General features: G+C 46.0%; 1 protein-coding gene across 1 annotated transcript in view; it reads left to right on the forward strand.

The window, feature by feature from the left end:
• Window positions 1-11,706, forward strand: part of HEATR9 (HEAT repeat containing 9) — a 67,546-nt gene extending 55,840 nt beyond the window's left edge. The window contains exons 11-16 of the mRNA XM_060252101.1: window positions 524-643; window positions 1,886-1,959; window positions 3,650-3,701; window positions 8,564-8,650; window positions 8,763-8,854; window positions 11,592-11,706. Coding sequence (XP_060108084.1) covers window positions 524-643; window positions 1,886-1,959; window positions 3,650-3,701; window positions 8,564-8,650; window positions 8,763-8,854; window positions 11,592-11,676 — 510 coding nt within the window. The 3' untranslated portion in view covers window positions 11,677-11,706. The remainder of the gene's footprint in view (window positions 1-523; window positions 644-1,885; window positions 1,960-3,649; window positions 3,702-8,563; window positions 8,651-8,762; window positions 8,855-11,591) is intronic.
• Window positions 11,707-17,039: the final 5,333 nt, after the last annotated feature.

Below are 17,039 nucleotides of genomic sequence, written 5' to 3' on the forward strand. Positions count from 1 at the left end.
TAGTCTTAAATATAATTTAAAAGAATTTATTCTGAGATTTTTACATGGTTATGGAAGTAATCTTCTAAAAAAACTAATTTACATGATAGTCGTGTGTAGATTCGCTCACAACTTTAATGCTACTAGCTTTTTTGCTCACAGGATATAATTTCTGCTCACAACAGTGTAAAGCTTAGAGGGAACATTGCTTGTTCCCACTAAATTTTTGCTTCTGTCTCTTGATCAACTGCTAGACTTTGTTTAAACTTACCTGTTTAGCAACATGATTCTAACAATATTCGAATTTATATTCGAATTTGCAATGGATCCATACGATAGAATGAAGCCAGCTGGAGCAGTGCTTCAGTGCTCTCCGGCTCAAAAAAAAACCCTGGATGAGACATACGATTAAGAGTAAGAAGGCAACAGTGTGCAACGTTCAATGCAACCTTCTTTTAGGGTGTAGTGGGATTGAGGTAGGGGGCTGCATTGTAATACCAGAAGAATTAACTTTGGTAAACATTTCATACATCTTTCTGCACAGCATCGTGTAGACTCTGCAAAACTTTTGGCTGCCATAGGGCTGGAAACAATCCAACGAGAATGCTTGGAGGATAACGTTTTTGATGTTCTTCTAGAAAAGTTGTCTGAGGAACCACTTCTGGTGAGTTAAAAACTTGTAGGAGTCATTCTTAAATGTCACTAGGTACAATATTATGCTGACATTCTGCTGACTGAAGCTGATGGTCTCATGCCTTTCTGCCCCCCAAGTATCTTTTTGTGTCTCCTGAGAAAATACTGTGGACAGTCTTCTCTTCCTTCTGGGAAGGCAAACAATGCCTCTGCAGCCTAGCAGCTTCGCTGCAGGCTGCAAGCATACGATTTTATAGACTAGAGAAGGGGCAGGATTATGCATCTGATCACTTGCTGAGCGTGCCGAAAAGCTGGCGTACAAACCGCCGGCCTCAGAGCGGATTTTCTCGCCAGCCACGTGATTGTTGGGGGCGTGGGGGGGGTGCCTTGAAATAGCCCCCGAAGTCTGCTTTTCACTGTTTCACTGCATTGGTGAGTTGGGAGGGAGGGTGGAGGTGCCCACAGAGTGGGGTGGGGGCTGCTAAACCGGGGCAGACAGAGCGAGAGCCAGCACTGGGACAGCATGCCGGAAAGCTGGCGTACGAACTGCTGGCCTTGGAGCAACCTTCCCCACCGGTCACGTGATTGGTGGGGAGGTGCCATGAAATAGCTCCTGAAGCCCACTTTTCACTGTTTTGCCACATTGGGGAGGTGCCGTGCGGAGGGAGATGGGGCCACCAGAGCGGTGTGGAGATCAGGGCCAGAGCGGGAGCCGCTAGAGGAGGGGCCCTCCATCCCAATTTTTTTTCCCAATAAAACATTTTTCCTTTTAACTTGTTTCTGATCATTTTGAAAGTTTTTCTCTTTGAAACTGACCCTGGTATACACAGGTGTAAGATCCTGCCTGTTATGCCCATTTTGCCAGCTCGGGGTCTCTGCTAATTCCCCCATCTAAATTGGCAAAAGCAATTCAGCTAACACTTCTAGACACTTTTCTTCTCCATTCCACAAAGACAGGTGTAGACGAGCATAGACAGACACAGACAATTCATACCATACCACTATGGCCCATTCCATCATTGTTAGAGGGTTGAACCAGGATTGGGGAGACTCGGGTTCAAACCCTCACTTTGCTTGCTGGGGGACCTGGGGTCAGTCAGACATGCTCAGCCTTACTTGCCCCACCATTGTTATGAGGAGAACATGGAAGAGAGGAGATTAATGTAAGCTGCTTTAATTCCCCATAGAGCAAAAAAGATAGGGTTAAAATGAAGTAAAGTGTGCATCTAATTCCTCCTAGCCTGTCTTCCTGTGTCTCATATCCCACATCCAGGTAGTAAGGCAGTCAGTGGCCGTAGTTGTCGAAGAGCTGAAGATGAAGAAGAGAGTCTGGGACATTGTGGAGAAGTAAGTGTAAGAAAATGTAACAATTTTGTTGGGGACAATATTTGTGCGAATGTTTCTGAAACATTAACCGTTTCCCCACACAGCTTACCTCGGAGTGACGTCCCTCTTCACCGCGCAGCGTCTGCTCGGATTTCCCACCATCTGCTCCGCAGAAGCAGGAAGAGCCACGGCTTTTGCGTCGCTAACGTAAACTGGGTTTTAGCTGTTTACATTTGCGACGCAGAAGTCCCGGCATTTCCTGCTTCTGCGGAGCAGATGGTGGGAAATCCGAGCAGACGCTGCGCGGTGAAGAGGGACGTCACTCCGAGGGAAGCTGTGTGGGAAAACGGTTATTATATTTAAGGCCTGATCCTTATAATATTTTGAATATTTCTGTATTCTAAATTTATACATTTCCTTGTCCTCAGAAATGTAGAGCTACCATTACAAACATTCAGGGTATTTTTACTGCACCATGGTAGCCTCAAATTAGATTTTGTATCTGTATTTTGGAAAAGCTGAAAAAACTGAAAATAGCTCCCTGAAGCATGGCCAGAATCACTGGAGTAGGCATTTTGATGTATCTGCCACGTACAGCGACTGTGTACTTATTCTCATGAGGATATGGAATGGTATAGTACAGCCCAGCTTTGTCAGAAGCTAAGTGGGGTCAGTACGTAGATGGGAAGGAAGACTTTAAAGAGGCAAACAACGACAAACCACCTCCACTTAATCACTTCCCTTGAAAACCCTCCGGTGTCAACCCAAGTCAGCTGTGACTTGACCACACTTTACACACACACTCATCACTAGAGCAGTTTTGGAAGGATTAATTTTTTTAAAGACTATGTTACAGAGATGAATCTATGTATGTACTCGCATAGTAAACAGAAGAGAAGAAAAATAAAGTAGAGGTTATCCCTTAATTGATAAAGACCTGAAATTGGCTATAAGTGTGATATAGTTATTGCCCCATCACTGTTGCCTTCTGTGAGTGACTGCAGAAGAAAAGTGACTGCGGTTAAGAATGAGAGCACCGAAGTGAGCAGGGACTCCTCCGTACGTTGCCTCCTCCTTTATGTGTACACTCAATCCTGATGCTGATAGGGACCGCTGAAGCCATAAAGAGAAAGATTCTTGCTCTTCTAAAGAAACAATCGTTCACACATGGCCATACAACTTAAGTAAATGCATGTTTACTCAGAAGTAAATCCCACTGAGTTCCGTTTAAGTAGTAGCCACTGAATCGACTATTCCCTGGTAGGTAGGCATAACATTGCTAGCTAGTCTTTGGCATCTGCTGCTCACATCTGGAAGCATAAAATGGAAGGAGTTTGCTTTGGTGGAATTGGATGTGTCAAAACTAGAAGGAGATTTCCCTCCTTCTAATTATTAGGGGAGGGACGGTGGCTCAGTGGTAGAGCATCTGCTTGGGAAGCAGAAGGTCCCAGGTTCAATCCCTGGCATCTCCAAAAAAGGGTCCAGGCAAATAGGTGTGAAAAACCTCAGCTTGAGACCCTGGAGAGCCGCTGCCAGTCTGAGAAGACAATACTGACTTTGATGGACCAAGGGTCTGATTCAGTATAAGGCAGCTTCATATGTTCATATGTTCATAGAAGACAGTTGCACAGTAGAACTAAACTTTTCCTGTTCTCTTTTTAAAAGGGAGTGTCATTTTCCTATTTCAATAATTTTTTTTTCATCCCCTCAGACAGCTGAAGGAGGAGAATGAGGAGGCTAGAAGAAAGGCTGTAATTTCTTTAGTAAGTCAAACTTTGTTTCTACTCATATAGCCTCCGAGTTTGCAGACTGTAATCCCCAAATTTTAGGCTGAGAGAGGTCATGGACTAAACATTTGTCTTTGAGGCTGTCACAGTAGCTTTGTCTCAAGACCCCAGCAGCCCTGCATCTCCCATAACTAGATGTGAGTGAATACTAGTTGCCCTTACCATGATGCCATACCTCCATTAAGACTGCCAACTGTCCTGCTGCATTTTCCCCAGTCAGGCACAAGGCTGCTACAGCCTTATTTAGGCTTTCACTCCTCAGTTGAGCCATACAGCTCACTGTGTGACCTTGTGCCAGTCACCATCTGTCAGCCTAACCATCTCACAGAATTGTCGGTCAGATAAGGTGGGAGGGAAATCCACGTTTGCTTCCTTGAGCTCCTTGGAATAGGGTTGCTAGCTCCAGCTTGGGAAATTCTTGGAGATTAGTTTGGTGTAGTGGTTAAGTGTGCAGACTCTTATGTGGGAGAACCGGGTTTGATTCCCCACTCCTCCACTTGCAGCTGCTGGAATGGCCTTGGGTCAACCATAGCTCTGGCAGAGGTTGTCCTTGAAAGGGCAGCAGCCGGGAAAGCCCTCTCCAGCCCCACCCACCTCACAGGGTGTCTGTTGTGGGGGAGGAAGGGAAAGGAGATTGTGAGCCACTCTGAGACTCTTCAGAGTGGAGGGCGAGATATAAATCCAAAATCTTCATCTACCTCACAGGGTGTCTGTTGTGGGGGAGGAAGGGAAAGGAGATTGTGAGCCGCTCTGAGACTCTTCGGAGTGGAGGGCGGGATATAAATCCAATATCTTCATCTACCTCACAGGGGTGTCTGTTGTGGGGGAGGAAGGGAAAGGAGATTGTGAGCCGCTCTGAGACTCTTCGGAGTGGAGGGCAGGATATAAATCCAATATCTTCATCTACCTCACAGGGTGTCTGTTGTGGGGGAGGAAGGGAAAGGAGATTGTGAGCCGCTCTGAGACTCTTCGGAGTGGAGGACGGGATATAAATCCAATATCTTCATCTACCTCACAGGGTGTCTGTTGTGGGGGAGGAAGGGAAAGGAGATTGTGAGCCGCTCTGAGACTCTTCGGAGTGGAGGGCGGGATATAAATCCAATATCTTCATCTACCTCACAGGGTGTCTGTTGTGGGGGAGGAAGGTAAAGGAGATTGTGAGCCACTCTGAGACTCTTTGGAGTGGAGGGTGGGATATAAATCCAATATCTTCTTCTTGTAATACACTGGTATGATCAGACAGCCAGAAACCTGCCATGAATGTGCTTCACTGGAGAAGCCACCAGAATTTGCTGATGGCTATTTAATCTGCATGGGAGTTGTTTTAGTGTGAGGTAAGGAGGAGTGAGGCATGGGGGGCCAGATGTGCATGTATGATCATGCCCATTTAATCCGGAAGGGAAGGGTGGCTATGGTGGACCAAACTGCTCATCTGATCGCATTCATGTGGTGTGGGGGACTGCACAGGCTCGAGATTGGCTCTGAGGCTGGCCACTTTAGGCCTCAACAATATATTGGAGTTAAGACAGTTTGGCTGCTGCTTCTCCTCCCTCAGTCAGTTGTCATCCTAAGTCTCCAGGAAATTGGGGCATGGGAATTACCGTAGTGGTGTCCCTGATGTGGTGCTGTCACTTCTGATAATTCAGTCAGATGTAATGTCACAGAACACTGTTTCACCACCACCCTATTCCCCCCTGCTGCCACAGTGAATATTGTCAGGGAATGGGAGAGCACAGGTGGTAGTCAAATAGCAACCCTAGGGTACCCCCCCAGTTGATATTTGCCATATTCAGGGTTGAGCCTGGTGCTGTTGCTGTACCCAGGGTTTCCAGGATACACGAATGCAATGACAATAAGTACAGAAATACACAGGAGCAAGGTCTACAAACCAGTCTAAAGTCAGATATCCAAAGGTGGGAAGATCAAGGGTCCAGGGGTCCAGTTCCAAGGCTTGGGAACACGTGCTGGATTCAGGGACTGGAACCCAGGCTTTAAGAGTAAGCACAGATTACCAGAGACAAGGTACACAGCAGCAGGGTCCAGGTAAAGCTCTGTTTGCTAAACTGGTCAGCACACAGACGATTGGCAAGCAAGCTTGTTTCCACACCAAGCCTTGCTTAGCATGTTCCTTTTATCTGCATCTTTTGCTGACTGATTCCACCCCCCCTCCCCCGAGGGCTAGGTGTTGCTCCTCACAGTCATGTTCATCTTCCTACAGGTGCAGGCCTTTTTGTGTTCCCGTATAAGTCTGTCAGTCCTGGACCTGTAAGGACCTCACTCCAGGAACTAACACTGACTGTTGCTGAGCAGCCATATGGGCACTCCTATGTCTTTCCTGAGCTGCTAAGTGCTCTCTTCTTTTATGCTCTACTGGCTCAGGAGAGGCTTGTAGAGAAGCCAGCCTCTGTGGCATCCCTTTCTTCTCCTGGAAGATCAAGCAGCCAGCCATGACTGGGAAACATTCTTGCTTTCCAGTGCTTCCCCCATTGAGTCTGCTGCCAAATCCGTCTGCTTGGGTGGTGATTCTGTTGGTGTGGGCCTGATTCTTCAGATTCTTTCTCCACTTCCAATGTGGCACCTGGCTGGCCCATGACAGTATTGTGCCACTGGGTCATAATACTACAGTTAGATAATAAAGGTGTTGTAATGAACTGTTTCTCTCCAGGCTAGAGGAAAATGCCTCTCTGCTCTCATCGTTGAATGATCCTTTATATTACTTTAACTGCTTACAACTATAAAATATCAGAAAAGAGACTGGTGAAACTTTCTCCTGGAGTGTTTGCTTTCAATGTACTTCATGTATAAAAAGTTGGAGGGTATTGTTTGTTAACACTGAGCATTCACAAATGCACCCAAATATGGTGGCATCAGAAATACTAAGGGCGTTTTCGCACTTACTTTACGCCGGAGCGACGTCCCTCTTCACCGCACAGCGTCTGCGCGGATTACGCACTAATTGCTCCGCAGAACCCGGAAGAGCCACAAAGTCCCACGGCTTTTGCGTCGCAAATGTAAACTGGTTTTTGGCGGTTTACATTTGTGACGCAAAAGCCGCAGAACTTTGCGGCTCTTCCAGGTTCTGCGGAGCAATTAGTGCGAAATCCGCGCAGACGCTGCGCGGTGAAGAGGGACGTCGCTCCGGCGTAAGGTAAGTGCGAAAACGCCCTTACAGTTCATGTAACAACAATCTCATGGTACTAATTAAGAAAAAATTGTGAGGGGACTTGTTCCCTGTTCTTTTCCCCTTTTATCATATTAGGTTTTTAAAACACCTTTCCATCTCAGTAAATTAATTTAACTCCTCCAATGTTTGAGACAGCTTGCTTGAATCCAATTCAAGTTTCAAGGGAGCTTACTTTCAAGACAATGTTAGGATTGTACTGTTAGTCTCTTGCATTGTAAAATTTCCCCTTTGTTTTCTTGTCACATGGATTATGGTCATGTTTTTGGACCACTGAATCCAGCAACTGAGAACCAGTACTTTCTTGCAAGTTGTGTATGTATATGTCCATTGGTTTAGTAAAAAGTTGCTGTGCAATTATTTAGTTGCAAGGTTTCTTGCCCACTTTCCAGGTACTGCTTTCAAAGTGATGTTAGAAACAATCAGATAAAGCGTCGTAAAATCAGACACTAGAAATTAGTATCAACTCTAAATCCAGTGGAAACAAACAGCGAGCCTGCATAGCAGAATTTCTGTTGAACTGTTTCCAGAACTGAAGGAAGAGAACCAAACACTCAGCTCACAGACAATATCCCATAATGGCAACCAAGAACCATTTGTTGGTTTTTGTGAAGACCAGTCTGTAGAGGGGGGCATTCCTGGTTTAAGAAAAACATGTTAATTTTATTTAGGGGATTTCTACCTACCCTTTAACAAAAATACTACTCAAGACACCTTGCAAGTAAACCTCCCTCCCTTGGAGCAGTAGCATAACAACATTCAGTCATAAAATAGCAATAAAATATCACTGCATTGTTAAAACCAGTACTTTAAGTTAAAACTAGCACCTAAGGATCAGGCTTGTCAGCAACTAATGTAATTATATGGATGACATGTAAAGATGCTAGCTTACCCCCATTATGCTTTGGGCAGCGGCATCCTTCGCCCATCAGAATTTCCAAATTATTCCTAACAAATCTGTGCCCACCTGTCAGCTTGTATGCCTTGAAGTTTGCTTTAGTATTTGAAATGTTTATTTATTACTAACTAACACTGTAATTCTTTGCTTCACTAACATCAGTACAGCAGGGGAATGTGGAAGGTGGACGGGAGGGGTGATTAAGGTGTCAAAGGTCTTTGAAGTGTAAAACATCTAGCTGGTTCTCAGGCGCCTGCCAGAGACGAGCAAGGCCACAGCAGGGGAGGAGAGACAAGCTGTGTATGTGGGAAGATAACAGATATGTGAACTGGTTACTTTCAGCGGAAAGGCCCCAGCTTTATTATGAGAAGTGATTTAAAACCCCTTTGCTTTGATGTGTACCCATAAATGCCTATGCTTAAGCTTACCTCGCTATTAGTATCAATGAAGCTGCGTAGTGAACAGCATTGTTGTAATCAATAAATGGAAACTTAGTTTTGAACAAAGACAAGTCTGTTCCTTCTTGAAACTTCAATGCCCCTTCGCTGACACCACCTATCAGAGATCCTTCCATGCTACTGTTGCTTGAGTGGCAACTGAGGCCCGAGTCTAAATGAGATACAGTGTGCATACAGCACCACATCGTTAAGTTCTTCTCGCCCATCAGCATCACATTTAAAGTGCGAATTGGAATCATTATGCATCTTGTATGCCTTCTGTCATTGCAGAGTGATGCTATAAACCTTCGTCTCTTTCTAGGGTGTCCTTGGTTTCCGGCAGAAGAATGTGTTCTTTACCTTGCTGGAAATGCTGGACCTGGATACCAGTGAGGAAGTCCGCCGACAGGTTGGTCATGGAAGAACAAAATAATTTTTAATTTGTCATTCAAGTCTCACGGTTGCACACTGTCTTTATTGGTGACTAATATCCTTGGTGGGTTCTTTTGTACTTGTTGTAGGTTATCAGGACTTTTTCCAATCTAGGAATGAACAACATATATGTGAGGAAGAGTCTGAAGCACAAGGCACAGATAGATGGGACTCTAGCAAGGTATTGTACCTGCCAGACCTTCTATCCTTCCTGCTACGGTGCTGAAAAATATTTTCTGACCTCAGAAAGAACATAACATCAGTCAGTACTGCTTATACAGACATTCTGGACTGCTTTGGCATTGGCTGCCCAACTTCTTTGCATTGTAGTTCCTTGTGCTCTGAGCTGAGGTTGAGGGCTGATTTGAAAGCGTAGCCATGTTCCTCCATGGTGCAAACTCTCTTCTGCATACATTCTCACAGATGCCGTAAACGAACATAAAATATATTGGGTTTAGTGGGGTTGCTTCATCATTCCTACCTACTCTTCTCTGTTATTAGGTCTCTGAGGTACCTTCTGTCTGAAGGCTGAAATAAAACAAAACCCTTCAGGAAGGTGAGGATGGGGGGTAGCAAGGGATAAGGAGATGAAGGCCTTCAAAGAAATGGTGAGGAGCATATCAGGAGTAGCCCTCATAAAGGGAAAGGCAAACTGTAACCAGCAAGAAGCTCATCGTCAAAGCTTTGAGCCTAAAACCCATAGGAAAACATGAAATGGCTGGGCACTGTGAGCTTTTGTACATAAGTTGCCTCATGTGCTGGCCAGCCAATAAAGAGACTTTGCTCTGTAGCTCCGGTGCAATTGAGCAAGCCTGGCAAAGCAAACTGTGATGCAGAAGGAAGCAAGAGAGAAGGAAGCAAATGACAGTGAGTTGCTTGTGGGCCTGTTAGGAGCCCTGTGGGAACCTGATCCAGCCCTTTTTGTAGAAAAAAAACCTGTAACCAGCAAGAAGCAGATTCCCATGTTTCTCAGGCCAGCCAGCCAGCCTGATTCACTTGTTTCATAAAGGAGTAATGCCTGACCTGAAAACCTAAGAGTCTTGTCTGATCTCTCTTTCTTTGCTCAGAGGTGGGTACATGTGCACAGGGTTGGGTTTTTTGTAGAAAAAAACCTCATTTGCATATTAGGCCACACCCCCTGTGGCCAAGCCAGCTGGAACTGCGTTTCTGTGCGTTCCTACTTTAAAAAAAAAAAAAGCCCTGCATGGGCACAGGCAGAATCCTTGTTTGATCTTTCTTAGGATATTCATACAACCCAGAGAGCACTCAGGCCCTTGATGATGATATTGGATTTATATCCCGCCCTCCACTCCGAAGAGTCTCCGAGCGGCTCACAATCTCCTCTACCTTCCTCCCCCATAACAAACACCCTGTGGGGTGGGTGGGGCTGGAGAGGGCTCTCACAGCAGCTGCCCTTTCAAGGACAACCTCTGCCAGAGCTATGGCTGATCCAAGGCCATTCCAGCAGGTGCAAATGGAGGAGTGGGGAATCAAACCTGGTTCTCCCAGATAAGAATCCACACACTTAACCACTACACCAAACTGGCTCTCCTTGAAGGCTGAAGGTGACGATATATTGTGTATGTGAAGTTGTTAATGCAGAGCAGCAGGCATGACTGTGAAGGGAGCCCACTGAAAATCTGTCACTTGGGTCTTAGAACTGTGGTCAGCATCCCTATTCGAGGAGTTTTTAGCTTGATATCAGATTTCCCAATCAAGTTGAACAAACTGAGACTGCAAGGAGTGTAGGAGAAGATAACAGGGTCACACTTGCCCTTGGCACAGAGCGGTAAGCTGCAGTATCGCAGTGCAAGCTCTGCTCACGACCTGAGTTCGATCCCAGCAGAAGCTGGGTTCAGGTAGGGCTCAAGGTTGACTCAGCCTTCCATCCTTCTGAGGTCGGTAAAATGAGTGCTCAGCTTGCTGGGGGGAAAGTGGAGAGGACTGGGGAAGGCGATGGCAAACCACCCCGTAAAAAGTCTGCCGCGGAAACGTGATGCGACGTCACCCCAGAGTCGGAAACGACTGGTGTTTGCACAGGGGGACTACCTTTACCTTTGCTTACCCTTAACTATTGTTCATCAGGTAGTCCTCAGGTATGTGCAGCTTTGGAAGCAAGAAAAAATACCAGAGAAATGGGACTGGACTATGAAAGTTTTATCGTGGAGTGAAATGGACAAACTAACTAGAACGCTAAGAGACTATGATTTAGAGATATTCAAAAAGGAGTGGAAGAAATTTAAAGGATATATGGAGAAAGAGTGGAATGTAAAAAGACACTGGACAATTTTTTAGCATTAATGAGGGAAAATATATATATATATATTGAACTTTGATCAGTTAGTAGTACCTTTAGTATTGAACTTGAATCTATAACTTCGGGGAAGTCAACATTGGAGGGAGGGGGGATTGAAATGCCATATGGGTTAGTACTGAAAATTAATAATTAAGATTTGTAACCATATGTTATCAATAAATTGTTAAAACACAGCTTGCTGGGGGGAAAGTGTAGAGGATTGGGGAAGGCGATGGCAAACCACCCCATAAAAAGTCTACCATGAAAACGTTGTGATGCGACGTCACCCCAGAGTCGGAAACGACTGGTGTTTGCACAGGGGGACTACTTTTACCTTTGCTTACCCTTAACTATTGTTCATCAGGTAGTCCTGTGTGCAGGCACACACTGGAACTGCACGGAAGCCACAAAATGATGATTATTTCTACTTGGATAGGCATATTGCTCTTCAAGGATTTACAGCATATCCCTAAGCAGAGTTACTGCTCCCTTCTCAGCCCACTGAAATCAATAGAAGGGTAACCCTCCTTAGCACTGCGCTATTAGAAATATGATTCCTCGCAAAAGCCTGAATTCACAAATTTCTCTTCCTTTTTTTGTAATTTCTCCACCTCCTTTCCAGAGAATGTGCCAAAGCCTTGAAGTTACTGGATAAAGTCCCTGCTCTCCAGAAAGACTTGATGCTGCATCCATTCCGGCTCCACTGAGATCTCGAAACGTTTTGGATGATGAAAGTGGCATGAAGACGAACTGAATGACTTAAAACATGGTCACTGGTATACCAACATATCAGAAAGAAGGGCAAGGAATAAGTCTTTCTTGGAGCATGTCTGTTCACTGAATGTATTTCTTCGGCCAGGGGGCGGCCAAACTTGCTTAATGTAAGAGCCACATAGAATAAATGTCAGATGTTTGAGAGCCACAAGACACGAAGGAAGGAAGGAAAGCGAAAGATGGGGGAGGGAGAGGTGGAAAGACAGCAGCACTAACTTTAAATTCATTCTCAAGCCAACAGCTGGCTTGGCTTGGGGAACTGATTTAAAGAGAGAAATGCCTTCTCCAAGTTGGCCAATGGGGTGGTGGGGCTTTGAGAGCCGCACAATATGTTGAAAAAGCCACATGCAGCTCCAGAGCCTCAGTTTGTGCACCCCTGTTCAGCAACTTGCAGGTGACTGAGAAGTCCAGTTGATGACAGTGCGGCTCCCAACCAGAGGCAGGCTGCGCAGCCTTGTCTCCGGGGGCCGTTTTGCCACTTCATGAGGAGGAGGAGCGGGCAAGGCATTATGGGAGGTGAGGGCGGAGCAGGCACGCCTTAACGGCTGTCTCCGCTTCTGCCTCCCAGTCGACCGGGTAGGAATTTTTCATCTCTTCCTGTTTGGCTGTTGGAAGTGGTGTTTTTCGCCTACCTCACACTGCTTGTAGAAGGGATTGTGGAATTGGCTAGGGCGTGGCTGGTTTAAGTAGGCTGGTCACTTTCAGGTTGGCTGGGTTTTTTGCCTAACTTCCGTTATGCAGCTCGATGAGCACCAATAGCACCCCAGTTTTGGGGCACGGGGTCTAGCTAAATCATTTCTGGCCCACGCGGACTAGTTGAGTGATGAAGTGGACTGCCTCGGGTTTGCATGGATTGATCCGCCCTTCAGCCGTGCGGATGGGGGCTGGAACTCCAAGGCGTAACCTTTGCTAGGCTGGCCGGGTACGAACCATGCATTTTGGCTATACCTAGGGGCAGGGTGGCTCGCCCATCTTGAGGCAGGGGAGGGGTATTTCGTCCCCTGGCCCTGCCATACTGCCTGTTATGTTTATAGCCCTTGTTGTTAATTTAATAACAAAGAAAGTGGCCCTTAGTTACCCAAACCCTTGTGTCCGTCTCTTCCTTCCGTCTGTGGGGGCAAATGCTTATAGCCTCCAGTTTAAGCTTGTCTCTCTACAGACTGATAGGCTTTAGATTGCTAACTAGTCATTGTATGTTTGCAAGTCCTGTCCCTTTTCATTATATCACCAAGAGCAGTTTCTTCTCCTGGACCTGTAGGAATATATCAGCGCAGGGTACAAAATCTCCATCTTTTTACTATTGGAAGTCTTGTCCAAAGTTCTTTGTTGGCCATTGAAATTGATTTTTTTCAAATATCGTTCTGTATCCACAAGATCAAGAAATGCTCACCCTTTGCAAGGGAAGTTAGCTGAATAATGTTTGCTTTGAATGCAAAATTCTCAGGTTCAATACCCAGCACCTCTAGTTTAAAAAAGGATAGCAGGTGATCTGAATGACCCTGAAACACTGGAAAACTCCTGCTAGTATGAGTAGACAATACTGACCTTGACAGGCCATTGGTCTGTGTTGGGATTTAAATAAACTATTAGCAGAGTAACATGGAGATAGCCACGAATAACAGCCAGGCACACGGTTTAGCTTAAGAATCAAAGTAGTTTACTTTACTCATGAGGAAAAGGTATGACTGGGATTTCTAGAAAACAAAGAAGGATTCAATATCCTGTCTAGCTTCTGGGCTACATCTCGACTCTCTTAAGTCCTAACTTCAACCGCATGGAGATCTAAGGGCTTTACACAAAGGGCAATAAAACTGACCAAATGGTTTCCCTTAGACCACCACCCAAATATATGGATCAGCCTATTAGGGCTCTCCCTGAATGGTCACTATGCATATTGACACCTAGCCTTGGCGGGAAGTACGTGCATACATTCTCATTGGCTCTACCTACTCACTGGCTAAACATCAGCATGCATATACAAACAATTAACTCATGACAACAGGAAGTGAAATTGCATCAGAAACCCAACAGTCTGACTAGTATAAGGCGGCTTCAGGTGCACACAGCACACTTTCATATTTCCAGGAAGCTGGAGTTCATCAGATCCAAATTGTGTACCCAATGATACCAATAATACAGGGCCCTGTGCTTTTAATGTACAATGAAGATAAAATTCCTGTTCAAATGATATTTACCTCTTGGGCACATATTCCCTGCCTTGTGTAGTTCCAGCAACAGAGATCCAATATTTTTCTCTTGTTACTATGAGTAGCACCAGAACAAAGTTTGAGTCCAGTGGCACTGTTAAGACCAGCAAAGTTTTATTCAAGGTATGCACTTTTGTGTGCATGCACACTTCCTCAGATACATTGAAATGGAAGGTAATAGTTCAAATATATAAGCAAAGGCTGGCCAGCAAATTACCCTGCAACATGATGAAGATGTTTTAAGATATTTAAAGACAAAACAGGAATAACAAACTAAGTTTATATGGTCAACTCTTGTTCAGATTTAGTTAAGAAAAAACAGTGAAGCAATATGACAAATTAGGAGAAAAATGTGTAAAAGTATCCCTCTTCATTGTGGCGAGATAAGAGCTTAACGGAGATGCTTAGAGTGGACTCATTTCTTTGTGTTATTGTTTGCTGAAGGGCCGGTATGTGCATTTGCTCTTGTGAAGCAAACTATCTAGTACATGTATTATGACTTACTTGTTTGGATTCTGCAGCAGGGCCCTCATTTAAAAAGAAGTACCCTTCCACAGCAGTCTTGGACGGAGCGTGAAGAAATGAATTTTCTCCTGGAGGGAGCCATAGCTGACTTTCCCCCTCCATTTCCCCCTCCCTGAAAGTGTGATTTTTCCCCTTGGGACATAGCAGGAAGTAAGTTGCAATTGACTTCCAGATTCCAGCTATAGAAATGCTAGTGACCTGGCTGGGAGAGTCCACTGAAGGATTTGGTGCTACCTGCGGAAATCTTCAGGTGATTCCTGGAGACAACAAAAAAAGAAGCCTGAACCTGGGCAGACTGGGTCAAAGAAGTGGAGGGAGTGATGTAAAATGGGTGGAGACACAGTTTTAATGAAAGTTCTTGCTCCAAGGAGGAGGGGACTTTGGGGGCGTTTTCGCACTGACCTTACGTCGGAGCGACATCCCTCTTCACCGCGCAGCGTCTGCGCGGATTTCGCACTAATTGCTCCGCAGAACCCGGAAGAGCCGCAAAGTCCTGAGGCTTTTGCGTCGCAAATGTAAACCGCCAAAAACCAGTTTACATTTGCAACGCAAAAGCCGCGGGACTTTGCAGCTCTTCCGGGTTCTGCGGAGCAATTAGTGCGAAATCCGCACAGACGCTGCGCGGTGAAGAGGGACGTCGCTCCGGCGTAAGGTCAGTGCGAAAACGCCCTTTGTCTCTTGGTGCTGGACCATCAACAAGGGATAGCCTGTGGCTGGGCTGTTCCCTGCGGCAGCCATCTTCTTTCCGGCCAAATGGCTAGTCAGGTAATATGCAACCCCAAGGGATCAATCTTGCAACTATTTAAGATTATTTGAGCCTGCCTTACTTTAACATCTGGATTGAGGCATGTGGTTTAGAAAAGGGACAGAAGTCGGGCTGCCAAGATCCCAGGCTGGGTGGGGGTTCTCCTGCCCTGGAGGATCCTCCCCCGACATTGTCGGCATGACATCACTTGCAAGTGATGTCATCACACTGGCAACGTCATGCGCTGGCAGCTCGAGGAGCTTCCAGGAGAACTCTATGGTTACCCAAATTGCTAGAGTATCTGGTGCGCCGCAAAAACAGTCCCCTGCCGGAGGCCATGGGGAACTTGGCAACCCTAGTGACAGAAGGGAAGCATTTGTTCCCAGTTTCTTTTGTTTCCATTTGCTGATCTGTGGTGCTTCAGTATGCTTGTGAACTTTTCATTTTCTTTATTAATAAACTAGGCGTAAGGCCCATTGTGGAGAAAAATACAACAGGCTCTAGAAGGAGGCTCACGTTTGCTGTCTTCCCGCCAAACCAAGTGAAGGCATTGACTCCCCCCCCCAAGGGAGCTGATCTCTGCCATCTAGAAAGCAGTTGTAAATCTGAGTGATCTACAGTGGTTCCCCAGGAGGAAATGGCATTGTACCTGTCTGAGGTCCTATCCCTTCTCAAACCCCACCCTCTCCAGGCCCTACCCCTTAAATCTCCAGGAATTTCCTAACCTGGAATTGGCAACCCTATCGCCTTCTCTTTATCTGCCTTTCTGACTTCAGGTTTCCATCACCTTCCCATCTTTCTTCACAGTGTGTGTGTGGGGGGGGGGGGAGGGCCCAAAGCAGCTTACATCAATCTTCTCTCTCTCCTTTGATCTGAACAACAACCTTGTGAGGCAGGTTAGACTGAAAGTCTGTGACTTGTCTGAAATCACCCAGTCAGCTTCCACAGCCGTCACCTGAAGATTGGCAACAGTGGTTCCCCAGGAGGAAAGACCTCCCTCAGAGGCCTGTAGTGATACCTTAGAAATTTCCCACCAACCTCAAAAGGCGTCACTAAAGGCCTCTGGGTGAGTGGCCCTCCAGCCTTGCTGTCTTCCCACCACCTAAGTGAAGGCATTCACTCTCCCCCTCAAAGGGAGCTGATCTCTGGAAAGGGGGCAGCCTTTTCATCTGCTGCTGTGGAGCTGGCCCCTCCCTGCTGTGAATGAACATTTCTTCATTCAGTTTAAGAGAGTTAATTGCTACTGTCTTGTCTCATGAACACATATCTCAGAGTTTACTGTTTGCTTCAGTCTTTGCTTTGCTGCAGCATTGTTTGTGTGTGTGTGTGTGTGGGGGGAGATATGGACTGTCCTGGACTTCCTACAACAGGCCCTGAGGAGAGGCAGTAGTGATCTGTAAGCCCCCAGGTGAACCTGTCGGCAGAGAACTGTCTCTCTCAAAGATCAGTGGCCTTCGGGAGGGGTTCTTGCCTGACAGGGCAGGCAGTGGACAAGGGAGAGCAGAATCAGCCAATGGCATGCCAGAGACAGTGTGAGCCAATCCTGCATAGGCCACATCCAACCAATGAAAATTCTCAGATTTGCCATGCCTAGTCTGGCAATGTTTTAACCTTTGATGCTGGTAGTGTTCTCTGTGCCACATTCCTCAACTATCTAGACTAACTGGCAAGAGTGGTCCTCAGGTTGGGATGGAAGCAGTCAAAGTACCCATTGCCAACCCTCCAGGGGATTCCCAAATAAGGAATTTAGCCTCTGTGGTAACCTAATTGTGAGAACGGGAAGCTTAGGGGCAGAACCTCTGAGGTGTGAAGGGGAGTT

The sequence above is a fragment of the Heteronotia binoei genome, chromosome 13 (assembly GCF_032191835.1).
Source record: "Heteronotia binoei isolate CCM8104 ecotype False Entrance Well chromosome 13, APGP_CSIRO_Hbin_v1, whole genome shotgun sequence".
NCBI classification, from domain to species: Eukaryota; Metazoa; Chordata; class Lepidosauria; order Squamata; family Gekkonidae; genus Heteronotia; species Heteronotia binoei.